Consider the following 21,238-nt stretch of genomic DNA (forward strand, 5'->3'; position numbering starts at 1 on the left):
TTCTGGTGTCACTGTCACTGAGATGCTACACTTTCTGCTGCTTTACTGCCTGGTTACCTGACCTGTATTTACTGCGTATACCAAGTGGTGTGTGAAGTACTGACATCCTTTACTTATGGGAAATGAACATATTGTGGTAGTGAAAGCTCTGAATTGAAAGTTTTACTTAAGTAAAAGTTCTATTTGTGTTGTTATATATTATTATAATTCTCTAGTTTGTCAAAGTTGAGTTGAGTAAGTTATTGTAGAATAAAATACTAATGCAAAATGAACTAATTACAAAGAGCTAGTGGGTAGATAGTAGAGCAATACTGCCACATGTCGAAAAAGCGTATCATGTTATTTTATGTTAAAGAAGAAATTAGTAAAAAATACAGTGTTTTCCTCCAAAATCTAGTGGAGTAGAAATATATGGAGAATACAATATTTACAGCAGTTTCTTTTTTTAGTTCCTGGTTACCTGACTAATGAAATTACCTTTTATTATTTATAGTGGTCTACTGACATTTATTCTACTTACGTATTGACTTGACTGATGAAGTACAAGTATGTAAAAAATTGTATATTTAAGTAAAATAAGTACAGTTTCTGCTTCTTTACTGCCTGCTTGATTAATTCAGTGATGTTTATTTACTGCGTCTTTAGAGTAGTGTATGAAGATCTGAGATCCTCTACTTTAGGGAAAGTATAAATACTACGGCAGTAAAAGTATTAAAAAGTAGTGTTCTAGCTTGTCAATGTTGATCCAATTAAGTTACTTAGTAAACAATACTGTTCAAAGACTGTAGATGAGTAGTACAGTACACTGCATTATGACAAAAAAGGATATGTATTTATGTAAAAAGTAGCTAGAAACTACGAGTGCAGTACAAGTACAATATTTACCTCCAAACTGTACTGGGGGAGAAATACTGTATATGTAGCATAACATAGAAAAACACTCAAGTATGATACAATTATGTCAAAATAGTATTTAAATGCTATGCAATTACAATTTGGACTCTAAATCTTATCAATGCCCTATTCTGACGACATTTAAAATATCACATTTGACTACTTTTATTGAATCGTCTATAAATGCCTGAATAGTCCTGATCCTCAGGTGCTCTGTGACCTGGTACCTCTCAGAGAGTTTGGCACTGTACATCGGGGGAAACTGAAAGGTACGCGTGGTAAATCTTTGGTAGTGGGAAGTAGTGGAGTACAAATACTTTGTTACTGTACTTAAGTACATATTTCTGGTATCAGTACTTTACTCCACTACTTATTTTTCTGACAACTTTTTACTTTGACTTCTTACATGTTGAACATAAATACCTGTACTTTCTACTTCTTACATGTTGAACACAAATACCTGTACTTTCTACTTCTTACATGTTGAACACAAATACCTGTACTTTCTACTTCTTACATGTTGAACCCAAATACCTGTACTTTCTACTTTTTACATGTTGAACCCAAATACCTGTACTTTCTACTTCTTACATGTTGAACACAAATACCTGTACTTTCTACTTCTTACATGTTGAACCCAAATACCTGTACTTTCTACTTCTTACATGTTGAACACAAATACCTGTACTTTCTACTTCTTACATGTTGAACCCAAATACCTGTACTTTCTACTTCTTACATGTTGAACACAAATACCTGTACTTTCTACTTCTTACATGTTGAACCCAAATACCTGTACTTTCTACTTCTTACATGTTGAACTCAAATACCTGTACTTTCTACTTCTTACATGTTGAACTCACATACCTGTACTTTCTACTTCTTACATGTTGAACACAAATACCTGTACTTTCTACTTCTTACATGTTGAACACAAATACCTGTACTTTCTACTTCTTACATGTTGAACCCAAATACCTGTACTTTCTACTTCTTACATGTTGAACTCAAATACCTGTACTTTCTACTTCTTACATGTTGAACCCAAATACCTGTACTTTCTACTTCTTACATGTTGAACTCAAATACCTGTACTTTCTACTTCTTACATGTTGAACCCAAATACCTGTACTTTCTACTTCTTACATGTTGAACACAAATACCTGTACTTTCTACTTCTTACATGTTGAACCCAAATACCTGTACTTTCTACTTCTTACATGTTGAACTCAAATACCTGTACTTTCTACTTCTTACATGTTGAACCCAAATACCTGTACTTTCTACTTCTTACATGTTGAACTCAAATACCTGTACTTTCTACTTCTTACATGTTGAACCCAAATACCTGTACTTTCTACTTCTTACATGTTGAACACAAATACCTGTACTTTCTACTTCTTACATGTTGAACTCAAATACCTGTACTTTCTACTTCTTACATGTTGAACTCAAATACCTGTACTTTCTACTTCTTACATGTTGAACCCAAATACCTGTACTTTCTACTTCTTACATGTTGAACCCAAATACATGTACCTGTACTTTCTACTTCTTACATGTTGAACACAAATACCTGTACTTTCTACTTCTTACATGTTGAACACAAATACCTGTACTTTCTACATCTTACATGTTGAACCCAAATACCTGTACTTTCTACTTCTCACATGTTGAACTCAAATACCTGTACTTTCTACTTCTCACATGTTGAACTCAAATACCTGTACTTTCTACTTCTTACATGTTGAACACAAATACCTGTACTTTCTACTTCTTACATGTTGAACACAAATACCTGTACTTTCTACTTCATACATGTTGAACACAAATACCTGTACTTTCTACTTCATACATGTTGAACACAAATACCTGTACTTTCTACTTCTTACATGTTGAACACAAATACCTGTACTTTCTACTTCATACATGTTGAACACAAATACCTGTACTTTCTACTTCATACATGTTGAACACAAATACCTGTACTTTCTACTTCATACATGTTGAACACAAATACCTGTACTTTCTACTTCTTACATGTTGAACACTAATACCTGTACTTTCTACTTCATACATGTTGAACACAAATACCTGTACTTCTTACATGTTGAACACTAATACCTGTACTTTCTACTTCATACATGTTGAACTCAAATACCTGTACTTTCTACTTCTTACATGTTGAACTCAAATACCTGAACTTTCTACTTCATACATGTTGAACACAAATACCTGTACTTTCTACTTCTTACATGTTGAACACTAATACCTGTACTTTCTACTTCATACATGTTGAACACAAATACCTGTACTTCTTACATGTTGAACACTAATACCTGTACTTTCTACTTCATACATGTTGAACTCAAATACCTGTACTTTCTACTTCTTACATGTTGAACACAAATACCTGTACTTTCTACTTCATACATGTTGAACACAAATACCTGTACTTTCTACTTCATACATGTTGAACACAAATACCTGTACTTTCTACTTCATACATGTTGAACACAAATACCTGTACTTTCTACTTCTTACATGTTGAACACAAATACCTGTACTTTCTACTTCATACATGTTGAACTCAAATACCTGTACTTTCTACTTCATACATGTTGAACTCAAATACCTGTACTTTCTACTTCTTACATGTTGAACTCAAATACCTGAACTTTCTACTTCTTACATGTTGAACCCAAATACCTGTACTTTCTACTTCTTACATGTTGAACTCAAATACCTGTACTTTCTACTTCTTACATGTTGAACTCAAATACCTGTACTTTCTACTTCTCACATGTTGAACACAAATACCTGTACTTTCTACTTCTTACATGTTGAACTCAAATACCTGTACTTTCTACTTCTCACATGTTGAACACAAATACCTGTACTTTCTACTTCTCACATGTTGAACACAAATACCTGTACTTTCTACTTCTTACATGTTGAACTCAAATACCTGTACTTTCTACTTCTTACATGTTGAACACAAATACCTGTACTTTCTACTTCTTACATGTTGAACCCAAATACCTGTACTTTCTACTTCTTACATGTTGAACTCAAATACCTGTACTTTCTACTTCTCACATGTTGAACACAAATACCTGTACTTTCTACTTCTTACATGTTGAACACAAATACCTGTACTTTCTACTTCTTACATGTTGAACTCAAATACCTGTACTTTCTACTTCTCACATGTTGAACACAAATACCTGTACTTTCTACTTCTTACATGTTGAACACAAATACCTGAACTTTCTACTTCTTACATGTTGAACTCAAATACCTGTACTTTCTACTTCTTACATGTTGAACCCAAATACCTGTACTTTCTACTTCTTACATGTTGAACTCAAATACCTGTACTTTCTACTTCTCTCATTTTCCAAACAGCTGGTTCCTTTAGTCTGAATGTGTGTTTGGTGCGTGATCATTATTCTTTAGAGTCATTGAGTGCCTATTGATTTGAACACGATCCGTGTATCCATCATTTCCTGGTCTTCTCTAAAGAAGAGGGACCAATGGAAGCGTTGTCATGTTGCCGTTGTTCAGCATGGAAACATTCATTAGCTAACAATGACATTATTGTTCTATTAATATAAAGGGAGGTCAGGTACTCTTTAAAGCAGCTGCTAGTTATGGGTACTTTTTACTGAAGTACACTTCAAAGCCTCTTTACTTTTACTTGAGTAAAGAAGTTTAGTCAGTACTTACTCAAACGTCATTCATTCAATCTCGAGTTGAAGCAGTTTTTTTAAAAACACTTATGTAGTAACGAATGATGTGGTGTTTGTTGTATCATTACTTGTTTTGTGTGTATTTTCTTCTTCAGTTTTATGTATTTAAAAGCTAATATTGTGGTTTTGCAAAGTAGCTTAGGATATACATTTTGACATGCTATTCTCTACAAAGATCAACATCAAATCACCTCAAAATGATCTTTGTTTGAGCTGTTTACATCCAGTAGACACGTGGAACAGGTGACAAGCAGATATACCTAAAACATGGTTGATTTTAAGGGGTCAGAAGCCAAAAAGGCCTTTTTAAAAAGACAACAAAGCACACAATGTCTCTCAGTACGTCCTCCACTCTTGTAAAGCTTTGTCTTGTTTAATAATATTCTCCTCTGCCCTCACACACACCTTTTCCTGGCAATGAGTAACCCTGTGTTTGTCCTCAGCCTTTCCTCAAAGGCACCGTATGTAAGCAACGGTGGAGGAAATGAGGCTCTGATGGAGGACGCCTCGGGGCCGTGGAGAGACGCTGTGGACGGGGAGAGACAGAGGGAGGCAGACAGCAGAGATCCAGATGTTGTTGTGATCACAGCAGAGGTTAACCACAGGGGGTCAGCATACAAACCGAAGTTCAACACAACCGGATATCAGGCAAGTGAAGGAGGGTGAAGACGTTCCTCTTTAGCACAGCGTACACTTAGGACTGCAGTGTTTCCCACAGAATTTGATTCTATTTGTGGGGGCACCGCACAAAAAAAGAAAAGCCAAAGGCCCCTTAACCTATTCGGGTGGCCCACGCATCCACCCCCCCTCAAATAAGATAATACATGTGAGTTAATGGCTGTAGACAACGTTCTTGTTGCTCTGTGTTGCGTTGTTAATGAGTGAAACACACCGGAGTTGAGGATCTGTGGGGTTTATTCTCCCAAAAATATAATTTACAATTTAGGCATTTAGCAGACGCCTTATTCCAAAGCGACTTACAACGACCAAATACAGGGACATTCTCCCTGGAGTAACCGAGGGCTAAGTGCCTTACTCAAGGGCAAGTGGTGTTCCAGGCAGGATTTGAACTCGCAACCTTCCGATCATCAGCCCGCCTCACTATCCATTAGACCACCACAACAACAAAAAATTATAAAAATAAAATTTTTTTTTTTTTTTTATTTTTTTATTTTTTTATGAGATCTATTTGTGGCGGACCATATTTAATTGTGGTGGACCGCCACAAATAAATCAATGTATGGGAAACACTGGACTGGTTTTAAACTCCCTTTTAAACATCCTCATGGGTCCTTCCTTTTACAGAATTGTAATTATTGTATTCTAACTGTATTTGTGTCATTGTGTTATGTACCCATTCATTGGTATTGTGATGGGAATGATGGTACTAAAGCTTAATACAGTGTAAACCTAATGAAATGTAAACTGCTGTATTCTGAAAATGTCATGTCAACGGTTTGACTGATTAGGTCAAATCCCTGGAGTGACCTTTGATGTGTGTGAGTGGTCAACAGATGTTTTTGCATGTGGGTTTTATGACCCTACAGGAAGGATGAGGGGAAGGAAGTTAGGATAGGGTGTTATCTGTATCCCTTTTGCTCTGTGTAGGGTGTGAGTCTTGCACACAGTGCCAGGGGGTCTCAGCTGGCCTAACCAAATGTTGTTTGTAATGTAACTAAGCTTTGATGTCCTCCTATAAAGGAGAGACTGTTTCACTCAGAACAGTAAGTGCTCTTTGGAGGAGACGTCATACTTGAAAGTATAAAAGATCCTTATTGCTTTTAATACGAATATTGTGTTGCTGTACGTTTGTTACCTTACTGATTATTCTCTCTGGACCACAGCTGATTTTAAAGCTGCTCCGACAGTATCTTGTCATTTTACCATATTCTCAGATATGTTGGTTGTTTTTACCTCATCATTCGTGTTTGTTGATTTGTGAAGCCCTCTGAGACGAATGTGATTTGTGGGCGATATAAATACATTTGAATTGAAGTGAAATGTGAGGGTGGAGGCCACTTCCTGTATCAGCAGGGTGACACTTGGTGGAGGAAGTAATCAGATCTGTTAATGCATTCAAAGTTTGAGGCTTGGCTCGTCGCTGCTTTGTTGTTAAGTTGAATAATTTATAATGATATAACAACTAAATGGTGCAGAAACAAGAAATGTAATTGACGCAGTGGTGAAAGAAGTAAATCATATTTAACTTGCAATACTCATTTGTTTAAATACTCTGTTACAAGTAAAAGTCCTGCATTCAAAATCTTACTTACCAAAAAGTATTGTCATTAAAAATATACTTGACCCAAAGTAAAAGTACTCATTATGGGTGATAACCCATTTCAGATTCATATATAAACATAGGACACGTTATACATTATAGGAGTGTGCAAAGTAGTTGCAGTTTCTAATATCTGATATAAGTAGTGTGAGTATTTTTGTCAGGTTTCAGCACTCGGTTACAGGCATCAAAGTCTAATAAACCAACCCAGTCTCACGGCATTTCGTGTTATTGTCACGAAATTAATTTGATCTATTGATTCGTGTTCACCAACACGAATTTCCCCTTTTTTCCGTTTCACACAGAACGATTTTGAGAGCAATGTATTTCTATTGGTAGTGTGTTTCGTGCCTGCACCGCGTCTTTTTGTCCGGTCGGGTCTTGGAAGACCGGAAGCTGTGTGGTTCATAAAAACATTTTCTTACTCAATATCTTACCTTAAGCCTAACCATCCCTTTTATTTTAAACTGTAAAATGTCTGAGTTGTTTTGCCGTCCGCGAGGAAAAGAAATGGCTCAGAGCCTCAGAATACTGACATCTGTATTTTTTAAATATTTTTTTCCTTTTAATTTGTTATTATTTGTTGCAGGCACGAAACATACTACCAATAGAAATACATTGCTTCTAAAATCGTTCTGTGTCAGAATACTGAAATCTGTATTTTTTTGTATCTGTTTTTCCTTCTAATCTGTTATTATTTACATTGCTGTTTAAATCGTTCTGTGTGACACGAAAAACATGGCAAAATCGTGTTGGTGAGCACGAATCAATAGATTAATTTCGTGACTATAACACGAAATGCCGTGAGACTGTGTTGAATAAACACAAGTAATACACACAACTAAAACACAAATACTGATACTGTACACATTAATGCAAACAAGTGCTTTTACTTGTGTATCTTTAAGGAGATTTTGATAAAACACTTTTACCTAAGAGGAATTTCCAATGCAGGACTTTTGACTTGCAAATTGAATATTTTTACTTTCAGTATAAAGTGTTAAAAAACTAGGAAATTCAAAGGAATTCTGTCTTTTATTTCAGTAACAGTGAGAGTTGCATTGTCTCATGCACACTATTGAAAGGTTATTGGTATGCTCTTTGTATTGGACTTCGAATCATAGCAAGTTCGAGTCCCACTGCAGTCAGCATGTCGTTGTGTCCCTGAGACACTTCAAATTGCTGCTGTGAGGATTGCCCACAGTATTGAGTATGTCAGTCGCTTTGGATGAAAGCGTCTAACAAGTACCATGTAATGTACTGTGTTTAATCCTCTGGTACTTTCACATGAAAACAACAGCATAAACATGGTCTCATATCTCCCTCTTTAGCGGCGGACCAAGCAGAAGGTGGTGACGGACTTTGCCACAGTGAGTAAAGGAACTTCTGCAGGAGCCAAACCCCGAGCAACGCTGAGCAAAGTGTTCAACCAGGGAGTGTCGGAGAAGAACCCCGAGGTAACGTATTGTCTGCTGCTCATCACCCTGCATGCTGACATGCTCAGAAAACAGATACAGACTTGCTTTAGCCGAGTCTGCCCGTTCAAACAACGGAAAACACAGCAGCTTGTTCCACTCTGTTGGCACGTTATGTCTGACTGACTGATTCATTATGACAAGTTTTCCATTTCTCCCCCTTACTTTTTCTCCAAATGTTGGGAAAGTACTGAATGTGCTCTTCCAATATCAGAGTGTACGTAACAGGATGTGTGATTACCTAGAAGAGCATCAGGACTGTTTTAAGCATATGATAGCTATGTGATTAACATGATGATTCAGCCTCTATGGAGAGAGACATCAAGCATGCTCATTTCTGACGTGGAGCTAATCTGAAGTAAACATTGAAGACTGCTTTCTATTCCTCCATCTTGTGACTGTGTAACTCCCTCTCTTGGATATCAGCATGTGAAGGACACTGTTCAGGAACTAGTTGATGCTCTGTATGTGATGACTCCTTCCATTCTGGAGAGGATCACAAACACATGGATCCTGATTATTGAAGCTCAAGCCGGGGACCAGTGATATTTTCCTAACACCAATGCTTCCTGCTCCCGGTGTTTTCTGACCTCAGGAGAAGGGTCAGCTGGACGGGTTGAAGCAGGCTCTCGGGGCCTTCGCTGTGCCGGTGGATCTGAAGTGGAGATGGAAGGAGGAAAGTCAGGGAACCACACTGGAGAAAAACTGGACTGATATAGTGCACTCTCACTCAGTAAGCACCCTTAACTTATTAGTTAACTGTGTTTCCCTTACTGTCAACACATCCAAAGAAAAGGCACCAACAAGGAGTTGGTCCGCTAAGAGCTGTTGATTCATAGTGTGATTAGGGCTCAGTCGGTTTGCAAAGCTAGACAAAAACAACACATAAATCAGCCAGACTGTTAAATTATATTTCATTTAGATTAAGCTTTTATCCAACACTATTTACAGTGTAATCAACACATTCAGGAGATGAAGATTCCTGCAAGTGCATTAGCTTTAAATAAGCCAAACATTTTCAGTGCTACACTCTTATTTAATATGCACTGGGGGACATTCTTCACCATGATTATAGGCATTATATCCCACATAAAGCATTCTGCTGCTGTAAATACTCACGAGAGCACATCTGCAGCTGATCGTTCCCAACAAATACTCCATATACTACCTTTTTAATTACATTTGTATGACTTGTTATAACATTTAAATCTATTGCAGACAAACTAGGGTAGTGGGAAATGATTGAGAGATATCCTTTTTTGTTTAATGTGTGGACAATAGAAAACACATGCTCCTGCTTGTACTGTAACATCCTCCTCATCATCGTTAATTGTGTTCTCCTTTCCCTCCTCTCTCTCCTTCCTTGTTGTTTTAATATCAGACCATGTCTAAGATGCAGAGACACCAGCAGGAGGCGCTGTGGGAGTTTGTCCACACTGAGCTCACCTACATCAACAAGCTCATCATCATCAAGGATGTAATGTCCCGTTCTCTACCCGCAGCCAGAGCCCTAGAGATACTAATCTAGATACTTATCTCTCTAGGGCTCGGCCCTTAGCCATTTAAACAGCTGTTGTGTTTATGCAGAGCTCCGCCCCGTGTTTAACTAAGCTGTGTGCATTTCTCACAGGTGGTGATCGCAGCTCTTTTCCACCTGCAGCAGCATGGATTCCTCCCTGAGGTCAGTCTGCAGAGCGTGCTTATTATCTACACTGGTCTGTGTTCAGTGATGCAGTGTGAGGTTATGGAGAGATTGAAGATATATTCATGGGTTCTTTCAAGAGGTGGTTGATGCCGTATATGCTCAAAGTGATAGTAGGCAGACTTTGTAATTGTCCTTATGTGACTACACCTAGATTTCTGGCTTTTTCATTTGAAGCTGAGCACTGACTTTAAGTTCATCTTTGGCTATTTTGATTATATAAGATATAAGATATATGTATACTGTATTCCCCTGGTTAAATATGAACTAAGAAAAGTAACACAAGCTAAGTGCCATTTTAATCTTCTCAAGTTCCTCAATTTAAAGCTACTATTTATTTCTCATTACATTACATTACATTACATTGCATTTAGCTGACGCTTTTGTCCAAAGCGACTTACAATAAGTACATTCGACCAGGAAGACACAACCTTGAAGAAAACAGAATCATATAAGTACATCAGGTTTCATAGAGCTAAACATTTCAAGTGCTACTCAACTGGCTTTAGGTAAGCCAGTCCTTTATTAGTATAAAAGTGCTTTGTTAATCGTTCTAACGCTCGAAGTGGAGTCGAAAGAGATGAGTTTTCAGTTTGCGCCGGAAGATGTGCAAGCTATCTGCCGTCCTGATGTCAATGGGGAGCTCATTCCACCATTTTGGAGCCAGGATAGCAAACCCACGTGTTTTCGCCGATGGGAACTTGGGTCCCCCTCGCAGCGAGGGCGCAACGAGTCGTTTGGCTGATGCAGAGAGGAGTGCACGCGCTGGGGTGTACGGTTTAACCATGTCCTGGATGTAGGAAGGGCCAGATCCATTCGCAGCATGGTAAGCAAGTACCAGTGTCTTGAAGTGGATTCTAGCAGTTACCGGAAGCCAGTGAAGGGAGCGGAGGAGCGGAGTGGTGTGGGAGAATTTAGGAAGGTTGAAAACCAGACGAGCCGCTGCATTCTGGATGAGCTGCAGAGGTCGGATGGCACATGCAGGTAGACCAGCCAGGAGGGAGTTGCAGTAGTCTAGGCGTGAGATGACGAGAGCCTGGACCAGAACCTGAGTCGCTTTCTGAGTCAGCATCTTCCTGATGTTGTAAAGCGTGTATCTGCAGCAGCGGGTTCTCCTCCTTTCTATTTCAGAGACAGATTTACTCCACAACAAGTCTTTAAAATTCACAAGTAATACTTCTTCCTTGTCGAACACTATTGTGATGATTTGTTATGGTGCAGAACTACTAATCTGGTTTATACACAGTATCCACAATTAGTTTCATCACAACGTGCTCTACATGCATTTGTTGGTGATAAAAGCAGAAAAATATAATAATCTACAATAATATAATACTTTGAGACCATTCTACTTTAACTATGGTGACAATATAAATACAGGACTTATACTTGTAGGCCTAAAGGAGTACTTTTAGTCTAGTATTTCAACTTTTACTTAAGTACAGGGTACGAGCACTTATTCCACCAGCACCTGTTTCCCCTCATCTGCATGCCATTGACATACATTAACTGGCACAACAGGACATCCGCTGTAGCTGACACAGAATTAAACACTCAAGTGGAAAAAGTAGCTCAACATTAGATTTCCATTGAGAAGACAGAACAAATCTGTTTTTCTCCTCTGTTGCCTTCCACTGGGTTTCTAACATTATGTGTGTGTTTCTTGGGAGTTTTTCCTGGAACATTTTAATTAATTTCTTATTTTATCTTTGATTTGATCTTTAATTGTATTCATCTGTGTGAATCTGTGCTGTCCTGTTTTTCATCCTTACTCTGTTGCTGTTTAAACCACTGAATTTCCCCGAGGGGATTGATAAAGCTCCATCTTATCTTAAAGTCTAAGGACAGAGGGTGTTGTAAGCTGAACACACTGTAAAACCCCCTGAGACAAAAGTGTAATTTGTGATATTGGGCCATATAAAAACAATTTGAGTGATGAAACGTTAACCCTGACCTCCTCCTGTGACTTGCATATAGCCTATTCTGCACTATTTCTATTATATTGTATTTACTTGCACTATTTTATGCCTGTGACCTAAGATTTTCATTGTCATTTCTACACTGTAGCTTTGCACAAATGACAATATAAGCCTTGAATCTTGACAGGTGACCCCCACGCTGCTCTTCTCAAACCTCTGCTCCGTCCTCTCCGCTCACCAGCTGTTGTGGCAGGAAGTGATTTACCCGATGCTGCAGGAGGTCCGGAGGACAGGGAAGCCCTTCGACCCCCTGGTGTTAGAGGCCGGCTGCCTGCAGGTAGGAACCGTCTGCCTGATCATCAGCAACACATTCAGACTGAGGTGTCTTTCAGCCTGGCAGAATTTACTCATGTAGTTTACTTTATTTACTGGTGTGTTTCAGTTGCAGATCACAGATGGCAAAAGTACACACATCCTTGACTCAAGTAGAAGTACAGATACTCGTGTTTAAAAATACTCTGGTGAAAGTAGAAGTACTGACTCAACTTCTTTACTCAAGTAAAAGTAAAGAGGCTTTAAAATGTACTTCAGTAAAAAGTACCCAGAACTAGCAGCTGTTTTAAAGAGTACCTGACCTCCCTTTATATTAATAGAACAATAATGTCATTGTTAGCTAATGAATGTTTCCATGCTGAACAACGGCAACATGACAACGTTTCCATTGGTCCCTCTTCTTCAGAGAAGACCAGGAAATGATGGATACACGGATCGTGTTCAAATCAATAGGCACGCAATGACTCTAAAGAATAATGATCACGCACCAAACACACATTCAGACTAAAGGAACCAGCTGTTTGGAAAATGTGAGAAGTAGAAAGTACAGGTATTTGAGTTCAACATGTAAGAAGTAGAAAGTACAGGTATTTGAGTTCAACATGTAAGAAGTAGAAAGTACAGGTATTTGTGTTCAACATGTGAGAAGTAGAAAGTACAGGTATTTGAGTTCAACATGTAAGAAGTAGAAAGTACAGGTATTTGTGTTCAACATGTAAGAAGTAGAAAGTACAGGTATTTGGGTTCAACATGAAAGAAGTAGAAAGTACAGGTATTTGGGTTCAACATGTAAGAAGTAGAAAGTACAGGTATTTGTGTTCAACATGTAAGAAGTAGAAAGTACAGGTATTTGTGTTCAACATGTAAGAAGTAGAAAGTACAGGTATTTGTGTTCAACATGTGAGAAGTAGAAAGTACAGGTATTTGTGTTCAACATGTAAGAAGTAGAAAGTACAGGTATTTGGGTTCAACATGTAAGAAGTAGAAAGTACAGGTATTTGAGTTCAACATGTAAGAAGTAGAAAGTACAGGTATTTGTGTTCAACATGTAAGAAGTAGAAAGTACAGGTATTTGAGTTCAACATGTAAGAAGTAGAAAGTACAGGTATTTGTGTTCAACATGTAAGAAGTAGAAAGTACAGGTATTTGGGTTCAACATGTAAGAAGTAGAAAGTACAGGTATTTGAGTTCAACATGTAAGAAGTAGAAAGTTCAGGTATTTGAGTTCAACATGTAAGAAGTAGAAAGTACAGGTATTTGGGTTCAACATGTAAGAAGTAGAAAGTACAGGTATTTGGGTTCAACATGTAAGAAGTAGAAAGTACAGGTATTTGAGTTCAACATGTAAGAAGTAGAAAGTACAGGTATTTGAGTTCAACATGTAAGAAGTAGAAAGTACAGGTATTTGTGTTCAACATGTAAGAAGTAGAAAGTACAGGTATTTGTGTTCAACATGTAAGAAGTAGAAAGTACAGGTATTTGGGTTCAACATGTAAGAAGTAGAAAGTACAGGTATTTGAGTTCAACATGTAAGAAGTAGAAAGTACAGGTATTTGAGTTCAACATGTAAGAAGTAGAAAGTACAGGTATTTGGGTTCAACATGTAAGAAGTAGAAAGTTCAGGTATTTGGGTTCAACATGTAAGAAGTAGAAAGTACAGGTATTTGTGTTCAACATGTAAGAAGTAGAAAGTACAGGTATTTGGGTTCAACATGTAAGAAGTAGAAAGTACAGGTATTTGAGTTCAACATGTAAGAAGTAGAAAGTACAGGTATTTGGGTTCAACATGTAAGAAGTAGAAAGTTCAGGTATTTGGGTTCAACATGTAAGAAGTAGAAAGTTCAGGTATTTGTGTTCAACATGTAAGAAGTAGAAAGTACAGGTATTTGTGTTCAACATGTAAGAAGTAGAAAGTACAGGTATTTGAGTTCAACATGTAAGAAGTAGAAAGTACAGGTATTTAAGTTCAACATGTAAGAAGTAGAAAGTACAGGTATTTAAGTTCAACATGTAAGAAGTAGAAAGTACAGGTATTTAAGTTCAACATGTAAGAAGTAGAAAGTTCAGGTATTTGGGTTCAACATGTAAGAAGTAGAAAGTTCAGGTATTTGGGTTCAACATGTAAGAAGTAGAAAGTACAGGTATTTAAGTTCAACATGTAAGAAGTAGAATGTTCAGGTATTTGAGTTCAACATGTAAGAAGTAGAAAGTTCAGGTATTTGGGTTCAACATGTAAGAAGTAGAAAGTACAGGTATTTGAGTTCAGCATGTAAAAAGTAGAAAGTACAGGTATTTGAGTTCAACATGTAAGAAGTAGAAAGTACAGGTATTTAAGTTCAACATGTAAGAAGTAGAAAGTACAGGTATTTAAGTTCAACATGTAAGAAGTAGAAAGTACAGGTATTTGTGTTCAACATGTAAGAAGTAGAAAGTACAGGTATTTGTGTTCAACATGTAAGAAGTAGAAAGTACAGGTATTTGAGTTCAACATGTAAGAAGTAGAAAGTACAGGTATTTGGGTTCAACATGTAAGAAGTAGAAAGTACAGGTATTTGAGTTCAACATGTAAGAAGTAGAAAGTACAGGTATTTGTGTTCAACGTGTAAGAAGTAGAAAGTACAGGTATTTGGGTTCAACATGTAAGAAGTAAAAGTAAAAAGTCGTCAGAAAAATAAGTAGTGGAGTAAAGTACTGAAACCAGAACAATGTACTTAAGTACAGTAACGAAGTATTTGTACTCCACTACTTCCCACCTCTGGTGCAGATAAAGATTTTTCAATCACCTTTATGTGCATGTCAATTATAAAATGTACCTAGAGCATCTATCATAGTTAGAGGATCATAAATTATAATGGTACACTATGCACTAAATTAACTCCCACAGGTGTAATTCTACATCATAATGAACATGTTTGTATTAAAATTGTTTTGATTACAGTTATGTACTTTTACCACTAAAGTAGTTTTCTTGCAATACAATTTGTATTGACCTTTAAAGTAAATACAAACCAAAATCCTCAACATATATGAACACAATCTTTCTAACATGAGTGAAAAAGTATTAAGATTGGGAATATAAAAGAAATTAAATAAAACTTTGGAGGTGTTTTTATGACGTTTATTTAAACAAGAGTCTGGTAGAAGCACTTCATAGTAATACTTGTTGAAGATGTGAGAAATGTTCTCTATTACATACAAATATAAACACGTCAAAACATTTGATTTCTTCAGATATTACTTAGTTAAACATTTCAAACCAACCACCAGGTTTCCCTCCAGTTTCCTCAGGTACATCAGCTCAAAACTATAATGAGTTTTTCTGTTGATGTGATGGATTGTGATGGACACACATTTCCGTCAAAAAAGGGGTCGCGGTCGCCTTCAAAATACAGGAAAATTATGTATTTTCTTACGAAATCTTATACAGTCAGCAGAGATACATCTTCTTATTTATTCCATAATCTCTTCTTCCTTCCTTTAAACATTAATAGTTATCAATAATAATGTACCCACACTGTGAGTAATTCTCTCTATTGTATACAAAGTTTAACCTGTTGAGCCCTGAGCCTGTTTTTCAGGCCTCAGGCTCGAAAATGACATTTCCAGAACACATGGCTATATCTTCACTTCTAAAAGGGGTAAATTAATAATCTTTTTTCTCAAAGCAATGATAAACCTGTGAGCTGGATGTAGAAAAGTCTGAATCAATATAGATTTTTTTAATTTAAAGTAAATTCAGATTGAACATAGTAAAAAAAAATGTATGATAGTGTCCATCCAAAAAGAAAACATTACTTATAGTGAAACACCCTTGAATGATGGGTTAGTAGACTAAAAGCTTTAGGAATCCAAACTATAACATATAATAAGTACCCTGTATCAAGATTGACGCAAAACAAGTGACATTTGAACTTTTTAGAGAGATTTAGCAACAAAAAAACACTTCTGGGGTCATTTGGGTGCATTTTCCATATCTCTGGATGATTGACACCTCTTTCTAACCGTTGGAGCCAATAGAATCGAGGGGAAGTTCCTCAAATCCACCTAAACATTACCCATTGGTGAATGAGTGCTGCGCAGCCAGAAGGCCCAAAACCGGAAACTGGGTTGTAGCTCTCACACACACATTGGATTAACCTTCAGCAGCGTTTTATGCGTTTTAATGCCATTGAACACAACTTTTGATCAGAAAACAGCAAAGGTAAGACGTATTTGCCGTTTTGCTACGTTGTGTGTTGTCTGGTTTTGCCTTCGCTGACCTGGTCGCACAATGATGATATTTATACCTCTAGAATCTGTGGAATCTCAGCTTTCTAGCTGATATCTTGTTCGTGCAGATCCGACAAGTAATACAATATTTCTACCTTGAGTTCTGTGCTAAGTGCGTTAGCATTTTTTTTCGCTTAGTGCTAATTCAGAGGCTTGGTATTACCCTTGTGTTTCGTTTAGCAAAAAATGGTTCGTATCGTCAGCTAGCTGAGTTTCTTCCCGTTAAGTGGGTATGACACATTAATAGGTTTCATGAAGAAGAAAAAAGCGACGGGGGCTGCCGGGCTTAACAGGTTAAAAGTCGACACCTTAGTATTCTGAGCAATTTCCTCAGCTCAAAACTAGATTTTAGTTTTTCTTTTGATGTCACAGATTTCCGTTTAAAAAGGGTCTCGAGTCTCTACACTTCAAAATACATTAGAAGTGATCTTTGGTTTTTTTTCTCATAGGATCTCGTAAGAGTCATGCTGATTGTAATAAATCCACAAATCAGTCCCAGCAAATTCATATAACTAAGAGAGTACTACGTGTGTTTGACATTGCACTGACATTAATGGACAGTTTTTAATACAACAAAACATCTCAATTCAAGCAGAACCAGAGAAATCTTCTTTTTTATTCCATATACTCTTTTTCTTTCTACATACTTTACCCACAATGCAACTTGTCCTCAGTTTGGTCAGAGGTTTATGTTGTGCTTTTTTTTAACACATGCAGTGACCCTGTATTGGTAACATTTTGAATGCAGGACTGACTTACTTTCAATGTTAGCTTAAAGATTAAATCCACATAAATAAGTAAGTTAGTTAGTAAGAAAGAAAGTAAGAAAGAAAGTAAGTTAGTAAGAAAGTAAGAAAGAAAGTAAGTAAGTAAGAAAGTAAGTAAGTAGGTTAGTAAATGTATGTAATGGTGGTTTTCTCACATTACCAATTAATAATCCTCTTTTTGTTTGTCTCCAGTTCCCTGAGCGCTTCTTCTCCTATCAGCACTACTGTTGGGAGGAGGAGAACAACCTGGAGTTCACACGCAGGCAAATGGAGAGCAACCCACACTTCCACACCTTCGTCCAGGTGAGAAGAAGACATACTGTATTAGTCCCCAAAGGAAAATGACTCTTATCACTCTGTTGTGTTTACACATGTACACACACAGGCTTGATATACAGTACAGAGGATAAACGTGCACAGACAGAACAACACGCAGGACAGGAAAGGCGGCAGAAGTGGCGTCCAGAGCAGCTGGGGGTTCGGTGCCTTGCTCAACTGGCACCTCTCCAGCTTCCAGTCCACACTTCTTATTACTTTTGGTCCAATCGGGATGAGAACCGGCGACCCTTTGGTTCCCAGGCCGAGTCCCTTTTTTAAAATATCTTCTTTTTTTTCAAAATCATTATGCAAACAAGATGAACTCAAAGAAACAATGAAAACATAAATTGTCATCTACCAGCCTTAACACTTTCTATTCACAAAATTGTATTTTATTTTGCTTTCATGATCAAACTCATTGAGGGTGCTAGGCCGAGTCCCTACAGACTGAGCCACTGCCGCCCCTGAGCATCACACACACACACACACACACACACACACACACACACACACACACACACACACACACACACACACACACACACACACACACACACACACACACACACACACATACCATGTATACATCACTTCAGGGGACATTACATTGACTTACATGCATTTCCTGGAGACTTATCCTAACCTTAACCATAACCAACACATGCCTAACCCTAACCCTAAACCTAACCCTAACCAGGTCTTCACCCTAAAATGAATAATTCCCCTTATGGGGACCTCCATTTTGTCCCCATAAGTGAGGCGAGTCCCCACACATGACTGTGTAAACATATTTAGGTCCCCACAAGTAAAGTAATGCTAGGCCTCACACACACACACACACACACACACACACACACACACACACACACACACACACACATTCTCTCCCACACAAACCTCATTATTAACAGTGAGTGCAACACGATTGAGATTCCATGCAATGACTAACAGCTGTGTTATTAAAGGTGACGCTGTGTAGTTTGAATTGTTTCATAACGTCGTGGGCGCAAACACTTTTCACACCAACATTTTTCTCCAAATGATTGATCAGACTTATTCAGAATCAGAAACAGGTTTATCACCAGGTAGGTTGACACGTACGAGGAATTTGACGTGGTGTCGTGGTGCATACATAAAAGTAAAACAAACAAACAAAAAAACACAGAGAACTATTTTAAGAACACTATAGTCAAATAAAAATAAAGCAGTATTTACATTGAACAAAGCCTTACATGGTTTCTTGCTCACACCACTGAGCACAGGACATGGATAGGAATAGTTACTGAAATATAAGATCGGACAATAAGACTTAATTGATGCCAAATTGCGAAATTGTTTAGTTACGGCAGCATGTACACAAGGCATTGCACATGAATAACATGTCAAAATAAACCTAAACAGGAAATAATATACACATTAACGATATAAATATATATAGGGCATAATAACAATGTACAGAATAAATCCGAATACACTCTAAAATACCACTACTACTAAAAACGACTATGAACAAAGGGTATATAAATTATGAAGTGCGTAGATAAACAACCCCTGGAAAAATAAAAGCAGTATTTTGATCATGGAAACATGGCCTTTACTGTATTCATGTGTTTATTTAACACTTGCTGTTTCACTTATGTCATACGACCACACTTGTTAACCCGAGTGGGAGGTGATATATTTGAGTTTAACAGTAAAAGAGACATTTTAGCAGGAAACGTGGTGGGAGTTAAAAAGGGTCCACTCATCCAAATCAAACAAAACAAAAACATCTCACTCCCTTTAGTGGGTTAGGGTTGATAGACATGGTTTTATCTTCCAAAGCTTTCAGATGTTAGTCTTTCACCACGGTACTACGGATGAGAAAAGGCTTTTGTCTACAACTGATCAAATATATTGAATTAACAATTAAATAAACGACAACAAACAACATACTGCAGATGTTGATAGAAAATAATGCTGTGTATCGTCCATAGACTGTATATATAAAGGTATCGTCAGATGAATCCACAGACCACACAGCAAAGATATTAAGTAATTAGAAACTACCTACTTATTTTGAATTAGGAAGTACTTCAAACCAAACTTCTCTGAGTATTTCGGTTACTGAAGATGTTAGAGCCATTTTTTGTGTTGATAACTAATGACAATGTTCTAATTAATTTAGGTCTTAATATATTCTTTCGATTTATGAATTTGTAGTTAGTTAAATATTCTGATTAGATGATCAGCTGTTATTGAAACTGTCTTCAACACAGAACGGGGAATCGGTACAGTATTTGACCTCACGTTACACTGATCAGTTTTGTTTAATTTTATGGAAGAAGTAAATAAATCAGCGAATGTTTGGACGGTTTTAACGTGTGAGTCAAGAAGCAGAGCGATGTTAATGGTGCACAGTTTATTAATATACTACGAAGAATGAGCCACGAAAGTACACTAGTGTTAGGTGAACGAACCCCTTCAATGAAGACCTGTCAAATGCACATTCTTTATAATTAAACAAGTTGCAATCAGAGTCACTGACCTCAGGCCTGTTCCTGTGCTTCCTGCAGTGGGTGGAGACTCACCCTAAGTGTGAGCGGATGCGTCTCGGGGACATGCAGGCCAAACCCCACCAGAGGATCACCAAGTATCCTCTGCTGCTCAAAGCCGTGCTGAAGAACACGCAGGACCCTCATGTGCAGCACACACTCAGAGGCATGGTGAGAAACCCCATGTCACCCGATCATCCATCCCATGAGATTTAGTAAAGTAATTTCAAAGGATATCTTTCATTTAAAGCAGTATGTAGCTGTAGTAGGTCAATGCCTCTTCTTTCTCTCTCAATATCAACGTATATCTTGTTGTTATATTGAACACTTTGTGAATACGGAGGGGAATAGCTGCAATAAAAAAACTGATCTTGTATGTTAAAGTGTAAATGTTCATTTGACCCCTTATGCACTCAGATACAAAAAGTGCCTCCTTCTCTCTGTGTCCTCGATATCTTTAAGTTATGTATTTCTTTTATACAATCATGTAACCATTCATAATGAATTAGCCTCGGTAAAGTTAGCTTAAGGTAAAATATATTCTAAATATATTCCCTCCAGAATAAGGAGTAAAATATGAACTTTTAAAATATCAACGCTGTTCAATTCAGCAACATTTCTTTTGTTATGCTAAGCAGCAAAACTCCTACTGACGAGCAATGCTTCTCACTTCAAGATAATCATTAAATAACCTGATGAAGTGTCCTTACAGCAGTAACATTTTCTAAAGACATTTTCCAAATATGACAAGGCTGAAAAAAGGCTTATCTTCCCTTTTGAAACCGAGGCTCCTTTAATATCAGAATTTCCACATATCAATGCATCCAGAACTTGTTTTAGCTTTTAAAAGGCATAGTACAAGAAGCCTACGTTGTGGCTCAGAAGTGAAACCACTTGTCACAGATGTCATCTATATCTGAAATGAGTGTCATATTGAATTAGCCTGGGTAAAGTTTGAGGTTAAACTCAAGCATTTTCTATATATATTCCCTCT

At 37.3% G+C, this 21,238-nt stretch overlaps 1 protein-coding gene across 1 annotated transcript in view; it reads left to right on the forward strand.

Moving 5' to 3' along the window:
* Nucleotides 1-21,238, forward strand: part of plekhg6 (pleckstrin homology domain containing, family G (with RhoGef domain) member 6) — a 31,661-nt gene that overhangs the window by 862 nt on the left and 9,561 nt on the right. Inside the window, exons 2-9 of the mRNA XM_034218946.1 lie at nt 5,090-5,294; nt 8,259-8,384; nt 8,998-9,135; nt 9,784-9,879; nt 10,033-10,083; nt 12,211-12,360; nt 17,585-17,695; nt 20,266-20,415. Coding sequence (XP_034074837.1) covers nt 5,090-5,294; nt 8,259-8,384; nt 8,998-9,135; nt 9,784-9,879; nt 10,033-10,083; nt 12,211-12,360; nt 17,585-17,695; nt 20,266-20,415 — 1,027 coding nt within the window. The remainder of the gene's footprint in view (nt 1-5,089; nt 5,295-8,258; nt 8,385-8,997; nt 9,136-9,783; nt 9,880-10,032; nt 10,084-12,210; nt 12,361-17,584; nt 17,696-20,265; nt 20,416-21,238) is intronic.

This window comes from Gymnodraco acuticeps, unplaced genomic scaffold, assembly GCF_902827175.1.
Source record: "Gymnodraco acuticeps unplaced genomic scaffold, fGymAcu1.1, whole genome shotgun sequence".
Classification (NCBI taxonomy): domain Eukaryota; kingdom Metazoa; phylum Chordata; class Actinopteri; order Perciformes; family Bathydraconidae; genus Gymnodraco; species Gymnodraco acuticeps.